At 39.6% G+C, this 20,387-nt stretch overlaps 2 protein-coding genes across 3 annotated transcripts in view; one reads left to right on the top strand and one right to left on the bottom strand.

Annotated features, from left to right (window-relative positions):
• Positions 1-375: 375 nt before the first annotated feature.
• On the bottom strand, positions 376-3,586 carry myct1b (myc target 1b). Of its 2 annotated transcripts, none has more exons than XM_039786704.1 (2): positions 3,277-3,586; positions 376-1,438 (listed from the first exon to the last, which is right to left on the bottom strand). In XM_039786704.1, exon 2 carries the CDS (start codon positions 1,431-1,433, stop codon positions 948-950), a length of 486 nt encoding a protein of 161 aa, XP_039642638.1. In that variant the 5' UTR covers positions 1,434-1,438; positions 3,277-3,586; the 3' UTR covers positions 376-947. The 2 variants fall into 2 exon arrangements, with proteins under 2 accessions (XP_039642638.1, XP_039642637.1); XM_039786703.1 differs by lacking the exon at positions 3,277-3,586 and adding an exon at positions 2,394-2,534.
• A 2,928-nt stretch (positions 3,587-6,514) lies between these two features.
• The window catches only part of syne1b (spectrin repeat containing, nuclear envelope 1b), an 85,052-nt gene continuing 71,179 nt past the window's right edge, over positions 6,515-20,387 (top strand). The window contains exons 1-6 of the mRNA XM_039785417.1: positions 6,515-6,805; positions 14,501-14,562; positions 17,159-17,254; positions 18,617-18,700; positions 19,639-19,731; positions 20,049-20,227. Of these exons, the coding sequence (XP_039641351.1) occupies positions 6,739-6,805; positions 14,501-14,562; positions 17,159-17,254; positions 18,617-18,700; positions 19,639-19,731; positions 20,049-20,227 (581 nt within the window). The 5' untranslated portion in view covers positions 6,515-6,738. The remainder of the gene's footprint in view (positions 6,806-14,500; positions 14,563-17,158; positions 17,255-18,616; positions 18,701-19,638; positions 19,732-20,048; positions 20,228-20,387) is intronic.

Genomic DNA, 20,387 nt, shown 5'->3' with positions numbered 1-20,387 from the left:
ATCACTGAAGGTAAGTAGGTTTGTTTTTAAAATTTGAATACATTTTTATATGGAGCCTGGTCCACAGGCTACTATAATCAATACTACATGTATTAAACCACCTCAAAAGGGGGTTTCTTTCATAATGGCAACCTCACAAGGCGCACCCCATCTTTGTAAGTGGCATTCTTGACACAAGACCTTCATGTGATGAATGTGCAAGTAACTGAATGTCCTACCTTCCTGCCACAGTGTTAAGTAATATTAATTAAATGGCTGATAACGTTCCTCCATTTATATAAGTAGCCTATTATAACACGCATTTTAAATAAACAAACTGATTTATATTGTTTCATTTATGCACAAAAAATCAAAAACAAATCACTGAAAAATCACTGAAATCAAATCATCATTTAATCTTTATTGTGATATTAGATAATATATCTATAGCACACAGTGTTTCCCTCATCTTCGTGTGTGTGTGTGTGTGTGTGTGTGTGTGTAAGTAAAATTTACCCTCAGACACATGGGTCATGAGATGTTCTGCAGTGATTAGGTACAAAAAATTATATTAGAACTGCAATGATTAGTCATATAATTGATTAATCATTTGAGTCATTTTCAAGCAAAATAACTGCTTGTTACATCTTCTCCAGTTTTAGGAGCGGCTGCTTGTCTTTCTTTTTATATCATTGTTAAATTAAATATTTTAGAGAAATCAACTAACCGATTAATCGAGAAATTAACATGCAAATAAAACGATTATGAAAATTATCGTTAGTTGCACCCCTAATCTATATATCTCATGATGTAATACTGGGCTGAGACTTGATGTTTGTGGCTCTTATTCAGTTAAGGACACACTGTTTTACACTGAAAAGTGTCAGAAATGATAAGGGGCGGAGCACAGTCAGAAAGTCCTGTGTAATCCCAGAATGTTCTCCTTTTTCAGTTCATCTTGGACAGATTCAAGTGCAAGTCTCCTCAAAGGCATGGATGACACTGTCGTATGCAGGAGGGGGAGTCTGTGAGGGTAGGAAGCCTTTAAGTCCATTGTTGCCCAACCAGAAGGAATGTCTCTTGCTTGGCACGAGGGATGCTGAATCCGATGAGTTTGATGCTGCTGTGTCCTCAGGCATGAGAGTGTCCTCTCCCATCTCCAGACCAGCCCTGCTTCTCTTGGGCACTGGGCGGAAGGTTGAGGTCTCTACGCCGGGCTTACTCCCCAGAGGGCCCACTGGCTCCAGAGAGGGCTGTCTGTATACGCTCAGAAAAGTGCTTCTGTAAAGGCCCAGCTGGTTGCTCATGGGTGTATGTGAAGTGCCGGATCTCTTTTTGGAGCGCCTGGTGATCCTGGCGGTGGCCTGGCGCCTGGATGCCCAGGTCAACAGAACGTACACCAGAGCACCCAGCAGCAGGCCCACAAGCACAGATAAACAGAAGGCTAACATCATATCGCCTGGAAAGGAAAAGAAATCAATGCAGAGTGTCAGAAAAAGGGGAAATACTGGAGGAAGTGTTTAGTTGACTCTTTGTACACAGGCAGGATGCATTGTGTTCTAAAAATTAGGAAGATTATTTTCCCAGATGGCTGTTTCATTTGCATTTCAAGTTAAAAATAAAATCTTTTTAGCATAGACAAGGAGCAGTTGCATCAGTTGAATAAAGTACATCTCATATGTGCCAGATTTGTTTCAGGAAATGTTCTTTTTTATTGATTTGCTATTGTTGGACTGCTATACTGGGCACAACTGTTATATAAAATCTTACATCATGCCTGCGTGTGGGTTCACTGTCTATGTAGTATCGTGTTAAAGCACAAACTGAAAAAATAACTCCACTTTATATCATTATCACTGTTATCCCTGAAATAATTGTTATACAATACTGCAAACTTTTCCTGACTTCTCACAAAAAGTGGTTCAAGGCAAGTTTATATGCACCTTTCTACAAAGAGGCAATTCAAAGTGCTTTATGTAAGACATGAACAAGCATTAACATAAGACATAAAATATATAAATAGGATTGTAATGATACTAAATGAAATACTGTAGAAGATTAAAAATCAGCTAAATGGAATAAAACGGAAAAAATTAAAAGGAAGTAAAGGTTACAGTGCAAAGACATAATTATAAATAGCCCCAAATTTAACTTAATAAAAGGCAGTGGCAAGGTTTTAAGCTTTGTTTCCTGGAAATCTGTTTCAAATATGTGGTGCATAGGCTACTAACAGTTTTGACTCTGTGTTTATAGTCTAGAAAGCCAGTTTGGGAGAGGACGCTGATTTTTATGTAAAAGTATAACTTATTCTTAGAACTATCACATCTGCATTTTACAATACAACATGCTACTCTTGCATAGTAGCTTTGGAAAAAAAAAGTCCCTTGATCTTAACAAGAAACAAATTCACTCACCAAGATTAAATGACTTTAGTATCTCCAAAAGGGGATGTGTTTCATTATGTGCCATAATGCCACCATAAGCTGGTGTTAGATTCCACACTGACTCCGAGCAGACTGACCAACACCAAGCTTTTTCCAAGACAGGCTTTTTGCTTTTACCCCTCTGTGTTTGGTCTGGCGGAAACTTTGCTGTCATGCTTCCTTCCCTTTCTGGCTTTAAAATTAGCAAGTGCATTGCTTATCTGTGTGGGACATAACACTGGGAAACAGGGTTGTTTCCTTTTGCATCATTTCCTCGGGGTCAACACTTTTCAACAATGGCTTTAGTGGCCTAAGACACGTTTCTTGTGTTGTCACTTTTGCTATAAACAAGTTTTGGATAGGACTGTTATTAAATAAAAAAATAATTCCGAACGATTAAAAAAATACAACCTTACTTCTGTTGTAAAAAGTCTTGTTTCCAAGTGTTTTGACAAGGTTCTGGATAAGCTAAACCATGAAAATCTAACCATCCACTAGAGTCTGCAGGCTATCAAGCTCTCAGTCTCCATGGGGATTTCCTTCTATTGTTGCACTCTTCCCACCTCACTCTGCCATCAGAGTCTTCAGGTTAACATTACCACAAACCAGCCTTCTGCAGCTCAACAGCTGATACAATAATCAGGGACAACTATTCCTTTTCTATACATTGACAGATGTATATATTTTTTCAAAACAGAGCTTTAAAGTAGATCCTTTATTAAGTATAAGCACTTTTCTAGGATTGAACTTTCTACAAATTCCTCAAAGAATTGTATTAAGGAAGAGGCTGAGAAGGTTTTATATGAGGGAAGTTCTCAGGAAATTTACATTCATAATCACAAAGAAGTCCAGCAGGTGGTGCTGACGTACTTACAATGATGATCTTGTTGGAAAATTGCAGCTTTGTGTACTTAACAGTCACTATGATATGAATTATAAAGAATAGAGGTTCCGCAGAAACATCATAAAAGAAACACGCTGCAGGTTTATATGGGTTGCATCTGAGTTTTCTAACAGGTTACTGTTTTATAACTTAATTCGAAGTGTGACATTTTAAACAGTGTCACAATTTGCTTCCCTCCCTCCAGCCACATTTTCACTTCTCTAAACTTTCCTACCTGCCCAAATGTCCTTTGACTTGTCTACCTGTACAACCCATATCTAACTCAGACACTCCCTCTTGCCCTGCAATAACCCTTTCCCCTTCGCCAACCTCCTCACCTCTTCCCACTCTCCCTTATCAGCCAGTTGCCTGACCTTCCGCGCCCACCTGCTTCCCATTTCCCCTAATCAGCCCATGTATATATACCAGTTAATTAGCACTTGGACTCTGTCAGTTCATCAAAGTTGCCATGCAGCATTTCATGCCTTTGTTTTCTGGGTACCTGTGTGCCTGCCTACTGCTACCAGTCTGTAAGCTGATTTCTTCAATAAATCACTGAAAATCTTAATTTTTGCGTGGGGCTCTCTGCATATGGGTTCTTTCCTTGCACACACCAGTGTGACAAACTGAAAGTCTTGTTTGAAATGTCAAGGAAGTTTTCAGTAGTCCTTAGTTTTATAAAACTTTAAACTTATTTAGGTGTGTGTGTGTGTGTTTGTGTGTGCGTGTTCTTTAAATGAATTACACAATATTGACTATGAGGTGAGAGCCACCAGCTGGTTGAGTACAAACCTACTAGTCATGTCTGCAGTCACCTGCCAACTTCAGGTCTGGAATGAATTCATGCTTCTACTGGTTCCCCTGAATTCCTGCTTTTCCTCAAATATTACACATTTTTATGTTGCTTATATTAAAATCTTCCATCTGGAGTTCTATGGCAGTTGGAGGGCAGATTTAGTTTTGCTTTGTATCTTATAATTTCATCATTTTCTAAACACTGATGATCAGGGCCATGCAATGATCAAAAGTATAAAAATTAAATAAGAACTATGCTATAAATTTCACATTTTTTACACCTTTTTCTCAGAATCTTCATACTCTTAAATCTTGAATAACATCAAATCTATTTTCTTTTCTTTTTTTTGGTAAATGATTGTCTTTTGCAATATGGCTCGCTAGAAATTGAGAAACCCCTGACCTTTTGCCAAAACCTATACTAACATTTGACTGCAGACTTGCTGTCTTCAGAAAGTCATAAATATGTGACCCTTTATTAATTACTTAACGACTCGAGCGTGGTGCAGATGGTCTGCGGCCCCTATCACCCCCTATCAATTTACATTGAAGAGTCCTCCTGATTAATTAAAGAGCTGGATAAAAAGACAAGTGTCATGCTGCAGGAGGATTTCCCACAACCTGACAACCCAAAACCTGTTATAATACTTGTTAAAAAAAAACCCGGCATGGAACCCTTTTTATGTGGCCCCAATTATCTTCTGGTAACATCTAAAGCATCCTTTAATAATTTAATTCATATCACACTGTCTGTGAAGGTCACTATAAACTCACTGTGAAGTGCCATAAACAAACATTGGGAGAGGGAGAGGGGGATACCCGGCATTCCTCTCAGTGTTCACCCAAAGAATGACCCCTTTTGTCCATAAAAAAATTAGGAGGACCGGAACTAGACCACACATTCCCGACCCCGCCTCCTCTGGTCTGTGCAGTTTGCTGCCAGCAGCGTGCCGCTCTTTATTGGTGTGGTTACAAACTTCGCTTCACGCCACCATGTTTCATTTTCAGCGTTACCATTGGCAACAAGGCAACACACACAGGCACGCACTTCCTCTGTGAAGTTATCATGCTTTGCAGTCCTAGAAGCGGTAAGATGACACATGGCAGATGCAATTGAATTGATAGTGTTATTTGTTAGCCTGGTGGTTGTTAGGGTCCTGTTTACCGAAATGTTAGCAACTATTTCACTTGTTAGTTTCAGTTAGTTCATCTTTGGGTTTGTGGTGTTTTAGTATATCTTCCTATCGTGTTAAAACTGGAGCTAATGACGTACACCATTCAAATAGCTACTGTAAGTTATACCTATATCCTACTTTGTTTCATAAGTTCTAATTAAGTGTTAAATAACTGTCATATAATGTAATAGTGTAATGTAATGAAACTGTTGGAGGCAAACGTTTGTGCTGGCTAGCCTACTAACAGTTAGTTACTAAGTTAGTTAGTAACATTTTCTCACTCGACAATTTAACTTCCTTTTTTCATTGTCCTTAAAGTGCATGGTGGGTTTATTAGTTGGCAGTTTGCGGGTCACGACGAAATATTAACTCTTTATTTTAACATTTCTGTACACACTAGTCACTAACCATTTAACTTGTATAGGCCTAATAGCCTATGTTGTCCAATTACTTGCCTGTTAATGAGAACTTTCTATTTTTGTATTGCTTATTTTTGTTATCTTTGTGTGGATCTTTCTATATTCATATTCGTTACTTCCTGGAAAATTCTTACTGGCACTTCTTGAGCGCTAATGACTTGCATCATGTGTCAGCATACTTGCATTTTAGCATCAATAAAGTTTATTATTAGTCTCACTTTTCATGTAAGCAATACACTGATTGGAGGTAATAATACCTTAAATATAGTGTAATTTGCCTGTTCTTCAGCACTTGTAGCCTGTGAAAGCATAATAGGATCAGACATTTGGTTAATTTGACAGGCCTTTTTGGACATTTTGTCATAAAAGGAAAACCACATGTGTTACTATTAGCATCTGTTTTAAGCCATGACAGAGTGACTTTGAGACAGCATGCACAATACCAGGAACCTGAACATGAAGAAGTTTTAGCCATTATTGTGTACTGTATATTTTGTCACAGGTGGTACATTGATTAGTTATTGTGATATCATGTAACAAAACAACAAAAAGACATACTTACTAATAAAAGCATGGTAGTGGTAATCTTTCAATGATTTAGGTAAACTGTGAGACACTTATCACTTTTGTGGTACAAAGTACCTAAAAGTGGAGTTACCTAGGGTGGTCGTAAGGCATTCAACATGAAAATGTGCTTAAAAGAAAGTTAAACAGTTTATTTGGTCCCAAAAGGAGGCCTATAAACATTTGATAAGTATAGAAACGGTAAGCAGTGTCGTAAAATAATTGCTGGACAATAGGTGTGGCCTCAGTTGAAACCCTCTGACTTATCTTTTTCAGCCACTGAATGGAAGACGTGCTTCTATTGGACAGTAAACCTACTTGTCCCTGCATGAAACCTGAGATTCAATTGGACCTGCTTCTGCAGTGAAATTAGAAAGAGAGAGAGAGAGAAGGAGAGCGAGGGAGGGGCAGAGGGGATGTCCCACTCAGGACGGTTGTGAAGGATCTTCTGCCGTCAGCATCAGTGACCCACCTTGTCATTACAGCTGTGGCTAGACGACATGGCCTCTCCAAGGCACTTCGGTCGACCGTCTGTGGACATCGCAAATGTGATGCAAAAACTGCAGGGTAAGTGTCATTCTTTTGCTCAGCTGGCTTACGGACAAAACACTCTCCTCCTGCACTGCTGTACAGTAATATTGTGCTGATTCAATGCCTGGGCTGCGTGCCCTTCTGAAGTTTTCCAGCTTCTGCAAGGCAGGATGCTCACACACACACACACACACACACACACACACACACACACACACACACATGCATGCCTCCACACCCACACCACACACTGATTTACTTACATAGGAGCATTTAGGCATACAGTTAGCATATTGTTAAAATTAAACTATTTTACCTTATTGCTTACTAAGATTATGATTTCCCGTGTACCTAATTTTTCTTGTCTCTCTGAATTCTGTGTGGCTGGTAAAGACATAAACAGTAATGGAATGTGCAAAAATTGCAATATATAGTATAATTTTGAATACTTAAAAAGTGATAAGTTACAGTCCTACATTGTGTAACTGTTCTCGAGCACTTCTAGCCTTTGAAAGCATAATAGAATCACACATTTGGGTAAGTTGATTTAAAGTGCACATGGTCTTTTTTTGTCACCAGTTTTATGTTTTCCAATAGCACATAATCTTATTTGGAATAATAAGAAAATTCATTCTTGTGATATCTTGTGACCAAACTACAAAAAGACATACCACATTGTTGGCCGGCCTAGATCGGGTAATTAAGAACTTATTTAAAGAAAACATGATTTGTTTTATTCTGTTAATATTGTGAAACTCCTGATCTTGACACAGCTTTTGATCAGTTTGTCTTCACATCTTTAAATCAGATTTTCTGTAGAGATTAGTACGCCAAATTTATTGCGAAGAGGCATGCATTTTAACATTGTGTCATTATTCAAGCAGCAGTGTGATCTTGTTGCTAGTAAAAAGAACTTAATGCTTTTTGGACCTATTATTTTTTCAAAGAATAAGTTAATATTTTGTTTGATCCCTTCTGAGAAAGTTTTTATTCAAGTCTTAGGTTAAAAGGTAGCTCCTTCATTTAATTCTTTGAGGCAGGCCAGAGATAATCAGAAACATTTAATCTGGTTTAAGTTTTGACACGGGATACTGAGTCACAACAACTGTGGTTTCATGAATGCACAAACAATGAACTGAACAAGACTAAAACCTGACACCCTTTCTGCCCTTGGTAAGAGAATAGATCGATAGTGGGAGTCTCTTTTTGTCGGTGCCCCCCTTTATTACAGAGCATCAGGCCGCTGCCATCACTAAACAAGTCTGGTCGATGCTGGCATCCGCGTCCGCTCAGTGTAGATGTATTTCTGGAAGTACAGTTTACCAACACATTTTACACATTATAGCTTGTTACCATAGCAACTGTTATGAAACATTTGTCTGTGGTTATCCAATGCTGCCCAGTTCCTGCTGTAGAGAGACTTGGTTTCCTGTGCATTGCACAGCTATTTACATACACTTGGTATCAATCGATATTCTAAGCACAATGAGGGTGAAATGTGTCATGACAAAGAGCACCTGCCATTTTAGTGTTATTCAGTTGTTTCACAAATTTTGAGGCCCTTGTACTGACTCAGACATGCCCTGGAATGAAGGGCTAAATAACTTATAAAGCATCTTTAAGTCTCTCTAAGTAGATCTTTTCTCTTGTTAATGCTGTATTGTTAATCTGTTCTGTAGAACAGATTTCAAAATGATTTTAAATAAATAAATAGAAACACAAAGACATGCAATTGCTAAATTTATCTCTCTGACCTATCAAAATCAGAAAAATCAAGTAGCTTTTCTACTGAATGGGGGAAATTCACCTGAACAGTGCACAAATGGCATAATCTGCAATGCAAAATGCAAGACACTGCTGTGTGTGTCATGACAGGAAGTGGAATTTGGTGTCAGGTCACATCAGGAAGACATTATTGTGCCAGTGGTTTAAGGTGCTCTGTAGATGGCAGGTAGTCCTGGCTTTTCTGCTGTTAATAAAACGCAGCTTCCTGTCATTAAAGGCATCCTGCAGAGAGGGTTACTGCAGACTCACTTTGACTCAAGCAACAGTCCATCTGGGTGGACCAATTATTGACACCAGCTAATCTGAAGTCTTGTGAATGCATCTTGCTAGTGTTGATTGTATTAGTCTACGTTATTTATTAAAACAGATTTGTGAAGAAACCTCCTAAACGTATGAACAACCAATCAGCCAAAGCAAAAATACTTGTTTCTGTGCCATCATGCCATCGTAATATTCGTCTGTTTGATTTCAGCGCCATTATAAGACCACAGTGTAGCAACACCTTGCGGCCTTAAATGCCCTCAGGGTACAATTGATGTCTAGTAGTTGCCTGGTGGAGTGTGCGTGACAAGCGGGTTGCTCACATTATGCCTGGGTTTCTGTGGGTTTCACTCTAGTTGAGAGACTGTGTGTCAAACAGGAAATGAAGAAACACAGCTGGTGTAGGGTTTGCGGTAACATCTCATACATGTAGTGTGGTGAATCACCTCCCTGATCACATACTGACAGATAAAAGCCTATTAATGTAGAATATCTCTTTAAAGATTACATTTGTAATTGTTTTTCTCATTTCCATTAAAAGTGCCGTAGGTAGGATTGTGAAGATCCAGGACTTAGCCAAAATTTTTTAACATCGACAACTTCTCAGTCCCTCCCCCCCTTTCTGCTAAAGCCCAAAACGGTCTCCTAAGCCCCTCCCCCACAAGGGAGAATGAATGCGTGTGCATGAGCAGTGATTGACATGCAGTTAGACCCACCCCCCCACCCCCCCGGCCCTGATTGGTGCATCTGAACAGGGAGTGGTGGAATTTTGCAAATCGCACTACAGGCTGTAGGTGGTGACAGAGGAGCCAGATTTTTTTAATTCCCTGCTTCATATAGTTCTACTCGAACATAGGGTCAGTTTCAGCAAATATGACAGAAAGTTAGTTTTATAAGTCTTACTTAGTCCTGCTGCACCTTTAAATATGAAATATTAAGTAGTTTTTAGCCTCTTTGCTTCCTGCGATAAATAATCAAGTGACACAACATGAAAGGGAAAAACATGGGGCTGCAACAAACAATTATATTTGCAATTAATGGATAATATTGTTTAAGCTAGAGAATGTCGAAAAAAATAGTGATAAAATGCCCATCACATCTCTTTCGGATTCAAGGTGACATCTTCAAATGTTTTGTTTAGCCTGAGCAGGCCCGTTAATTTTCTGTCTATCAACCAAAATGCCTCCTTACTCTGCACATGCAGCCAGTAACACAAAATTACAGATGTGTTGTAAAATGTCACAAGCTAAAACATAGTGGTAGAGCACACCCATTGTTAGAAATGTGTGTTCACTAAGGGGGTGGAGTAGTTACATCATGGTTGGAGTAAAAGCAAGTAAAAGAAAGACAAGCATGAATGGTGTCAGCTGTAAGAGATGCTTCTACGCTACAGTGTCAGCAGCAGCTGCCAGGGACAGACAGCCATCACACTGATATGATCTCATGAACAGAGAGCCTAATTCCCTCTCAACACTTAGCTAAGCTGCCTCAGACTGTTTTGAATACTAATAATAAGGATAGTGGTCTGCAACATTTATTTTAGTTTTTGATTATTGGATTACAGTATTGTCATGTTGTTTTGAAGACCAGGAAACCTTTCAAAAGTAAATGCTGTGTCAAGCAACACCGAATAGACAGCTATAGAATCATTTTTTTTGTCCTGCCTTATTGTTGTTGGCCTGTCAGAGCTAAAGTAATGTTGCTTTCAACTAAATGGAACAACAACACAGTGAGTGGGCTTTTACAGTGGTCCCAGGTGACCACCACAGGCCACTGAAGCCAAGCACGTATAGTACCGTATTGCCAAAGCTATCATCTGTCCTAAGATCACCTTAAGTACTCCATTACTCATGTGGATTGCGGATGCTTTAGTGGTTTGATGCTCTGCGTGGTGTTTGTTGCTGGAGCTATCCACCTTTAATTGCCACTTAGCTACTAGTACTACATCATGCCTAATTAAATCAGTTGACTAAGACATTATGACTCAATGATGGGGAGCTGTTTTACCAATGGATTTCATGCTTGTCAGAGTTAGTATACCTGACCTACATACGTACACCTTATTACACAAACTGACTAAGTTCTCTGAGACTCTGGACAGCTCCTTAATAGCTGGATGGATTTGAGACTAAGCAGCTGGAATATCAGGACAACTTCAAGTTATCATTTACAAGTTTGTTTTTTATTTCATGTGTTATTTTCCTTCCTTTTTAATTTATTTTTCTTAAAGTGTTTTTAGGGCTGGGATTTGAACCTAAATGCTTTAATCTTTTGTAATCTTGTTTACTTATTTTTGAATCAGATAGATCCCTGCCAAAAAATGTCCAGGTCCAACTCTTGTTTCTGACGCTTTTACCACTTCTTGTGGCCTTCCTCAGTGGATGAAATTGCTCATCTTTAAAAGAAAGAAAATTGAACCTTGTGTTGTGAATTTGTCAAAACAACTATTTCCAAGGTTTAAGAATAAAACTTCAAGCTCAAAATTTTATCAATTATTGACTATTTTATTTAGGCAGGGTACAGCTGCTTGTGTTTAGACAACATTCAACATTTGGGAACTTTGACTTATAAAATAGTTTTGGCACTAGTAATGAAATATTTTAAATGATATCTAGCCCTAGTTGCTTCTGGTGGAAACAAAAACCTATGACTTCCTTTGCAGCAGGATTTTCCTGGGTTGGACCTATGTGGCATGAGGCGTTTAGAATAGCAAAGTAAAAGCTTTAGTTAAAAGGTTATAGGTTAACTCACTATTCTGAACAGAGAAGCAAAACAAAACAATAACCTTTTACCATCCACTGTTCTGCCTTTGGGACATCAGCACTCTTTTTAGGACTGTTTGAAAGTGAACATGAACGTGTTATAAACGTATCAGTAGAGTAGACTTGACGTAGACGTTATTATTGGTCATTTTCAAAGAAAACACCCTGGCATAAAAATAATACAGGTACAATTCACTGCGGAGTATAAAATAAATATAAAATCTATGTTGTTTCCAGGTGGTTGGGTGTTGAAGGGTTTAAAAACGCTCTAAAAATATGAAAATGGTTTTGATTACAATTAATCACAGGGTTAATCTTTTTTATTTGAACCTTTTTGGTGTGGGACTTAGCTGCTCTTAAATTACTGTGCATTAATTGCAGTGTCTCAAACTCATTGTTCTCATTGTACGCAGCTGTCAACATCATTTAAATGGTGTTACTTTTAACCTTGTGCTGTTTTGACGTAAAAGGGAGAGAAAAAAATCAGTTTTCACCCAAATAGCTTTTCTGGGACAGTTCCACCAGCAGTCTATAGAGCAGTAATAATAGAATCACAAGCTCAGGCCTATTTTTAGCATATCAGAGTAGCTTTTAGTATGCCGGTGGTCATGAAAGAAAAAAGGGATTTTTCTGCAGGAGAAGATAAGCTATCAAGTACCATACTTATTCACTATTGTGTGTTATATTCAAAAGAGTGGAGTAGTAGTGCAGTAGAAAAAGACTTGGTGGTCAAAGCTGAAGTGGTTCTGCTGGGTCTTACAGGAAAACATTTTTTAATGCTTTAGTGCTTTTACATGATACTGTGTGTGCACTGGGAATCCCGGGGTGGGTGTGTCTGCTTTGTCATCACAATAGCATTGACACAGAGAGAGAGAGAGGGGGAGAGAGAGTGAGAGCAGGTGGTGGATGTCATTCACCAGCCTCAGCATTAATTATTAAGATTTGTTGCACCATGGTGAGCTTTGTGCAGCAGTCTTTTAATTTTATTCTGGTCCATTTAATCAATAGGCCTACAGGGACTTCATCTGATTTTACAGACAAAATAAGAATAAACATTTGAGCAAATTTGAAAGGTACATTTTTACATTTATTCCATAATTTCCTTAATCATTGAAATGCTTTTTAACTGTGTCAATCTCATAGAAGATTAGACAAATCTTATAGGCAAACACAGGCCCATACACACACATACAGACACGCATAAATCAGGATAATGACATCACCGACTCCCACATGCTGATTGGTGGAGCCATGCTTCTAACTGATCTCTCTCCAGCCTCAGACGGTATGATGATACAGCGAGGCAGTGCAGCGGGGGCTGTGCACATCCACACAGGCATGGCTCCTCTGGATGGGAAAAGCACAGGAAGATGGCAGGATGTGATTGTAAATGACCCGATCCATTAGAGTTTTCTTCTCCATCTGTGCATGTGTGTCTGTGTGTGTGTGTGTGTGTGTGTGTGTGGGTGTCTGTGTGCTTGTCTGTGTGGGAGAGTGTCAAGGAGGAGGGGACGTTTTCATCACAGCCTACAGCAGCTCTTTTGCTTTCACCAGGGAAACCAGGCAGCCAGATCTGTTTTGCTTCCTGCTGGAAAGAAAAGGGAAAGGACAGGACAGTGTGTTTTGTGCCAGTTTCTCCACAGTGGATCTTATTTTCACACATACGTATATGTACGCTGGAACTCATGAAAGGCAAAAGGAGAGACTTGGAGAGTGGGGTGTAGAATGGCTCACTATAAGGATGTATCTGTCAGAAAGACTTCTTTAAATCTGGTGACTGGATTTTTTCAGTATCTACGTGGTAAGTAGGGCAACAGCACCCTTCACCTCTCATCTGTGTGCACATACGCAGCTAATCTGGGATATAACTGGAAAAATAACAGATGCTAATGGTTTGTAGGTGAATCTATGCTACATGAACTAGTTACAGTGTCATGCTGCACAAACACAGCTGTATGTGTGTTGCATCTGTGTGTGTGTTTGTGTGTATCTGTATGTGTGTGCTATGCTTCAGTGGGCATCCCCCGTGCATCAGTGATGAAGCATTAGCCTTTGGGTTAACTCAATGCCTTTGCTCCCTGTATAGTGTTCGCATTGCTTCCTTGAACATGTGACCACTGTCTATATCTCTAAGGGTGGATGTTTAAAAATGGCCACTCTGTGCAGTGTGCAGCACTAGCCTACTGGCATGCGTGACAGGGTGTTAGAAATCAGTCCTTGACGCAACAACAGCACCTCTATGGCAAAGAAATCTGTTGTTTTGTTATACATGCTGCATAATGCATTAAGCATTGTGACTATATTAATAGACCACAAAAGAGACTGGGGGGTGACCAAAACAATCACACATTTTATTACTGAACACAGGGGGCTTGGGGGATGTGTTGGCAGAAATTTCCTCCCCACACATTCTCTAATCCCCTTGTATGACCTCTTTTTGAAAGCACTTCACAGGAGCATTGATTATACTAGCACCGGCAAGCTTGTATTATTCACTTCAAATGTGTTTGGTGCAGGGTGCTGTAATGCTACTCGACATCCCAGAAGTGTAAAATGATGTACTATGAGGCTGGATAAAGTAGGATTCTGGCTGGGGGAGTCCTGCAAAGGCTATAACTGACAAAAGTTATACTGTAGTTAGGGGATTTATATTTAATGCATTTTATGATTCTGTGGTAGCTATAAACCCAACCATATCCATATCTAGAATCAATTAGCAGCCACTTCTTTGCAAGAACAAATCTGGAATCTCTGATCATAAAGTCCTACTGACTGAGTGTATTCTCCCCATTTGGTTGTGTATCCTCTACAGTACGAATATCCCCAACTCCTTTAGTCTGATGTATGGGGCTTAACAGTCAACCGTCAAGAGCATGTGGCGTCTATCGTGTATTGACATGCCCTCTGTGCCTTTCATTTTCAGACGAGCAGGAGGCAGTGCAGAAGAGAACCTTCACAAAATGGATCAACTCTCATTTAGCAAAGGTAAGTGCGAATTTCTATCCATGCTCGCCGCTGCTTACGCACTACGTGACTGTCATAAATCACTGGAGATTAAAGGATTTTATAAACTCAACATGTAAAACAAATTGTCAAATATAGTTTGCAAGCTGTGCTATGACTATTTTAATGAGAGAGGCTTATGATGCTTTATTGCTTGTCATTATCATGTAGCTTTTCTTTGGCCTGTGGAATTTGAGGCTACTGAGCCGTTACACCTGCGGAGGGAACCGACTGCAATATGTGCTTTGCCATGCAACAATTATGACACCTATTACCCTGCACAAGATAATTGAATTGATGCAGTTAACTGTAAATAATGACACAAGTTATTTGTTAAGCATTTAAGATCAAATCATGTTTATAGTGACAGTTTGCTAGATCTAATGATGGGGAGGGAACACCCACTACAGTATAGCTATGATTCTTCTGTTTTCCTGAGAGGAGAACCATTGAAATGGTCATGCAGCGTGTTGCTTTGCTGGAAAGATGAAACATACATACCTGAGCTCAGAGAGACATCTTCACAGTGCCGAACTGCAGTTCTGCTTTAAAGAAGCCCACAAGGGGAATTTATATTTGAGCACAAAACTAGTGGAGTGTGTTTATGTGGACATATGGGAAGTATAATAGAATTATTTAGAAACTGGTGTGTTGGGTAAGTGTTTTAGGTGTTTGTTTGTGTGTGTCTGCTGTGTATGATTGTGTAGGTACGTGTGTGGGTGTTTTGTTATTCGTGAGTGTGTGTATTTGTGGACACGATTGGCTGGGATAGTGATGCGGTGTACAGATGGAGAGCAAGAGGGTGAGGACAGTTCCCCGTGGGCAGTCGTCTGGTTCATGCATGTAAATTACAACAGTGAAACATGCTGATATGCTGTATTACATCACACTGTGACCCTAAAATAACAAACTGTGTTAGAGTATGCACACTAAAGTTTGGAATTCAGAATGAGTACTGGGTTATTTTTGTGTGTGAGTGTAATCACTGCAAACACAGCAAAGTGTTCAACTAGTCTGACACCGCTATTAGGGGTTTAAGTCTGAAACCCGGCAAAGAGATTTAGTTTAGAGGGTTTTTTTGTTGAGTCTGATCTTCCCACATTAGTTCAAAGCTTGGCTTCTAAAACTTTGAAAGAATCTCAGTTATGTGGTGGGCCGACGCAGAGACGCTTTGTTGGTCTATTCTTCATTATTCATGCACTGCGCTCAAGCTCACTCACTGTGCATACCAATAAGACTAATGTAGCATAAGCTACATCATAAAAAAGAGCTCTCAAAAAGTCATATTTACACAGCGGACAGCTGCCATACAGGCTTATTTAACAGGAAAGTTTACAGTAAATATGACTTTTCTTGTCAGTGCACGTAAGGTTTCTTGCAATAATTTTGTGTGCGAACAAATGATGAATATTGGTCTGAATGGAATCTCCTGTTTATGGGTGAAAGTTTGTATTATCTAAGTTTGAACTTCCTCCAGTTGTCACACTTTCCCTTCAGCCTTTGTTTCCATTTCCTCTGATAATGTATTAGGAAGCATCTTTCCAGTGATTTTCACAGTTTTTCCACTGTTAGGAGGTCTCATGTGACTCTGTTGCTCAGTAAATCATTTTCCAGGGTGGGAATGATTACCAAATGATAGAAGCGGTTTTTGTGTGATTGTGCATATTGGCAGTTTAATTGGAGAAAAAAATGGTTTTAATCGGATTGTTAGGAATAGAGTAGTTAAAGATTCTTATAGTAAAATAGTATATTTAATTGACTCTCTTAACACATAACTGCATAACTGTGTGTTCAGTCATACAATACTAATGGACCTTTAGCTACAGGGTAATAGAACACTGCATGTTTTAGAACCAGTATTGGTCAGATATATCTCAAACAACTGATTATATTTGAATAGAAATGCGGCACGAACCATGACACATCTTCTACAGTACTTTAGTGAGTGTACATGTACAGAATAACAGGACAGACGCTTGCCTCTTCACACTGCTATGCCCCAAATAGGCAGCCAACTGCATCCTGTCATGGAATATGTTGAGTTGTAAAATGGCCTGTATATGGTGCCAAATAAAGAATACCTATGGTGAGCTGTCCTTTTAATTAAAGCTTCACCCTGCTGAATAAATACACATCTGTTTCATTTACTTATACAGTAATGCTTGTGTGACACAGTAGGTTATAACTTTGTCATTCATACAGCTCTGTAAATGTGTGAATATGATATCAGGAGACAGTCCAATTAGGGTTAAATGAGTACCATCGCCTCAGGACTGGGCACCAAGCCACTGCTAGAGGAGGAGGAGGAGAGGAAAAAGCACCATCTTTTCAGCTGCAGGGAGGCTCTGTGGTTGTTGCTAACAAGCCTGTTTCTCACCAACAGCATTTGGTTTCACTTCATCCCTGCTAATGGATTAGAATACCAATGTCTTTTCACACTATAGAATTAACAATGCAACATTACTGGTTCTATAAATGCATTGGTTTTCAAGAGTGATTAATTTCTAATTACAACAATTTTCATTTGTTGTCATCATTAGTTTTTGTGTTGTTAAAGCTGTGTTTTTTCCTCCTCCAGTATAAACCCCCCCTGGAGGTTAATGACCTTTTTGAGGACATCAAAGATGGGGTGAAGCTTCTGGCTCTGTTGGAGGTTCTGTCTGGCCAAAGACTAGTAAGTAGATCTGATGAATTGTTTTTGCACAGGAAGGATTTAAACAAGAATTGCATAGACATGTTGGGCCTGACTCTAACCGTACAGATGCTTAAATTATTTTTGAGCATTTACACTCTTGATTTAAGTGTGGATTTGTGAGCCACCCTTTATGACATCGACTTGAATTTATGAATATGTAAATGAAGGCCTTTTTACCTACACAAGTCAACTTGTACATGAATGTGTTGATTCCCTACACCTCATGGTCCCATTTATTTCATGATTTAAAACAAAACGCACGCACACACAAACACGCACACGCACGCACTAGGGCAATGAGACTTTTCATTGGTTCTTTCCAAGCGGACCGCAAGGCAGTGATTGGTGCAGCTACAGATGACGAATCTTTTTTAAGAGCCCATAAGTTAGATATTGCTGTCAGGGTGTAAAGACCATTTCAACCAACCCTACCAACCCTGACACACCCACACACACACACACACACACACACACACACACACACACACACACACACACACACACACACACACACACACACACAATATACATACACACACACACACATACACACACACACACACACACACACACACACACACACACACACACACACACACACACACACACACACACACACACACACACACACACACACAAAACAAGTCTTCATGTTCAAACAGCCCTTTGAGGAAGTGAGGGCCAAAATGTCCTCAAAATGCACAAATGTCTGAAGTGGTTTGAAACTTAGATTGGTCCATGCAAAGATAGCAACACAAGCCCACACACACACACACACCCACACACACACACACACACACACACACACACACACACACACACACACACACACACACACACACACACACACACACACAAACACTGGCTCAGACTCTGATAAGGATTTAGTAATCAGACCTGTCTTGAAAACAGCTGCCATGTCATCTGTAAAGCTGTTACTTGGCAAATGATTCAGTTGCATGTCATGGTGAACACTGCCTAATGCTTTCAGGAGTGGACCCCTGCTGGTTTTATATCAGCCAAATAATTCACATAGACAGATCTAATTGAAGCTAGTTCTAACTCGCACTAGATTATTCTTTTTCTCTTAAAGCAGCTTTGGCTCACCAGTTAATTTATGTAAGAGAAGCCGTGCTAATACTCCCAGGCCACTTTCACTATCTCACGCTCCAACTAGTGGCAAACATGACTAACCAAAGTGAGTGGTTAAGTAGTAAAGTAGACACAATTAAACCTTGTGCATTTCATTTCTTACCATGTTCCAAAGCAACAAATGGTTGAAGGAAGAAATGGCATTCTCGACTAGCTTGATTTTTCACTTTCTGTCCTCTCTGTCTTAAGCCCCGTGAGCAAGGCCGCCAGCTGAAGAGGATCCACTGGGTCTCCAACATTGGCACAGCACTCAAATTCCTCGAAGGCAGGAAGGTAAGCATTCAGTCATATCAGCAGTTTCACCTTTTGCATGAAAATGTTTTGAAGTCAATTTTTTCTAGAACTCCATATCATACTAGAGAAAAACAGTGGCATGTCTTAAAGAAGTCCAGGGTATGATTAAGAACTCACGAGAAAAAGCTGTTTATTAGATACATGTTAGTGCACATAAGGTCTGTAACCATGCACTATGTTCAGAAAAGCAGCAGATGGAAATAGGAATTCTTGATTACATAACTCATCTCTAAATCCTTTGGCTCTATGAAGCCTGTGTCCCACTTTCATCCGTGTCCCCTGAGGACGGAGACTTACATTGTTGTGATATCTCTCCCATCATGAATGCCTTCAGTCTGTGTATCGAGGATCTCCGGTCAGTCGCCATTAAACGCCCTGTGTGATCACATACTGTATGCATTCTTTTAATTTGATGCACGATGTGTACTAAGCAGCGCTTGGATACAGCCATTCTGTTTCAATACATTTAGTTATTAAGCTTTTCTATTGACATGCATTTTGACTGGAACACTGATTACTGATGTGTCTGTCTACAATTCAGAGCTGCTCAAATGTAGAAATGTAAACATGGCAAATTGTGGCAGTGACCAATGCGAGTTTTGCAGTGCTGTGGTACCTCTGCTTTTCCTTTAATGCCTAGTTGAACGCAACTGTCTTCTTCTTTCTGTTTTTCCTTCTGGTTCACTTCTCACTGTGGCTGTTTCTGCCTTCCTGGCTTGGCTATATTACAGTACTTACCTGCATCAAAGACCTGACTTTGATGACTTTGAGCAAAAATAACAAAAGCTTGCAATATTTATTTGGACAGTATGAACTTCTCGGGGCTTCTGGGGGTGAAAATGCAAACGAGAAATCTCACTTCCAGCCTGTCTGCATTTGACTTATTTTCCAGACTAATCCTCTGTTTTTTGTTTCAGATCAAACTCGTTAACATTCATGCCACCGACATCGCAGATGGACGACCATCAATTGTTCTTGGGTTGATATGGACCATTATCCTCTACTTTCAGGTAACGCTTCATCTGATCCCTAAATCCTGAGAGTTTAATAACTGTGCTCATTCCAAGGTGAGTTGATGCCCTAAAAATAAACCCTGCACTTCACAAACTCCTGGACCAAATGTTTTTTGCCCAACATTTTGATCCAATGCTGATCTTTGTCTTGTCAAACCATTTCATAGCGTAATTTATGCATAAAACAGCCATCACTGGATAGATTGCCACAAAATTATGATGTTGATTGCCAAGAAATACTGCCGTTTTCTTTTCGTGTTGCCATGGTCACAATGCAACCTCTTCTTTTCCCATTGGTCTTGTTCTTCATTTAGATTGAGGAGTTAACCAGCAACCTGCAAGCCCTCCAGGCTCTGTCCAACAGCAACTCTTCGGTGGAGAGTTTAGCCAGCTCTGAAGCAGGAAGCCCTCCCATGAAGCGAAAGGTGACTAACAAATTTCAGGGCAATGCCAAGAAGGCCATGCTCAGATGGGTGCAGTGCACAGCAGCCAAGTAAGTCACTTTCAAATGACCTTTTTTGCCATGTGTTACAATATGTATATAGAAGCATAGATATATTTTCTATATACTATATATACAGTATAGATAAGGTATAGATAGGGTGTCTGTGCTCTTTCATTGGAATTTTCAAAACAACAATGCTCACATATGT

Source organism: Perca fluviatilis, chromosome 20 (assembly GCF_010015445.1).
Source record: "Perca fluviatilis chromosome 20, GENO_Pfluv_1.0, whole genome shotgun sequence".
Taxonomy (NCBI): Eukaryota; Metazoa; Chordata; class Actinopteri; order Perciformes; family Percidae; genus Perca; species Perca fluviatilis.
Note: the sequence above shows the minus strand (reverse complement) of the source record. Positions and strands in the feature narration are given on the sequence as shown.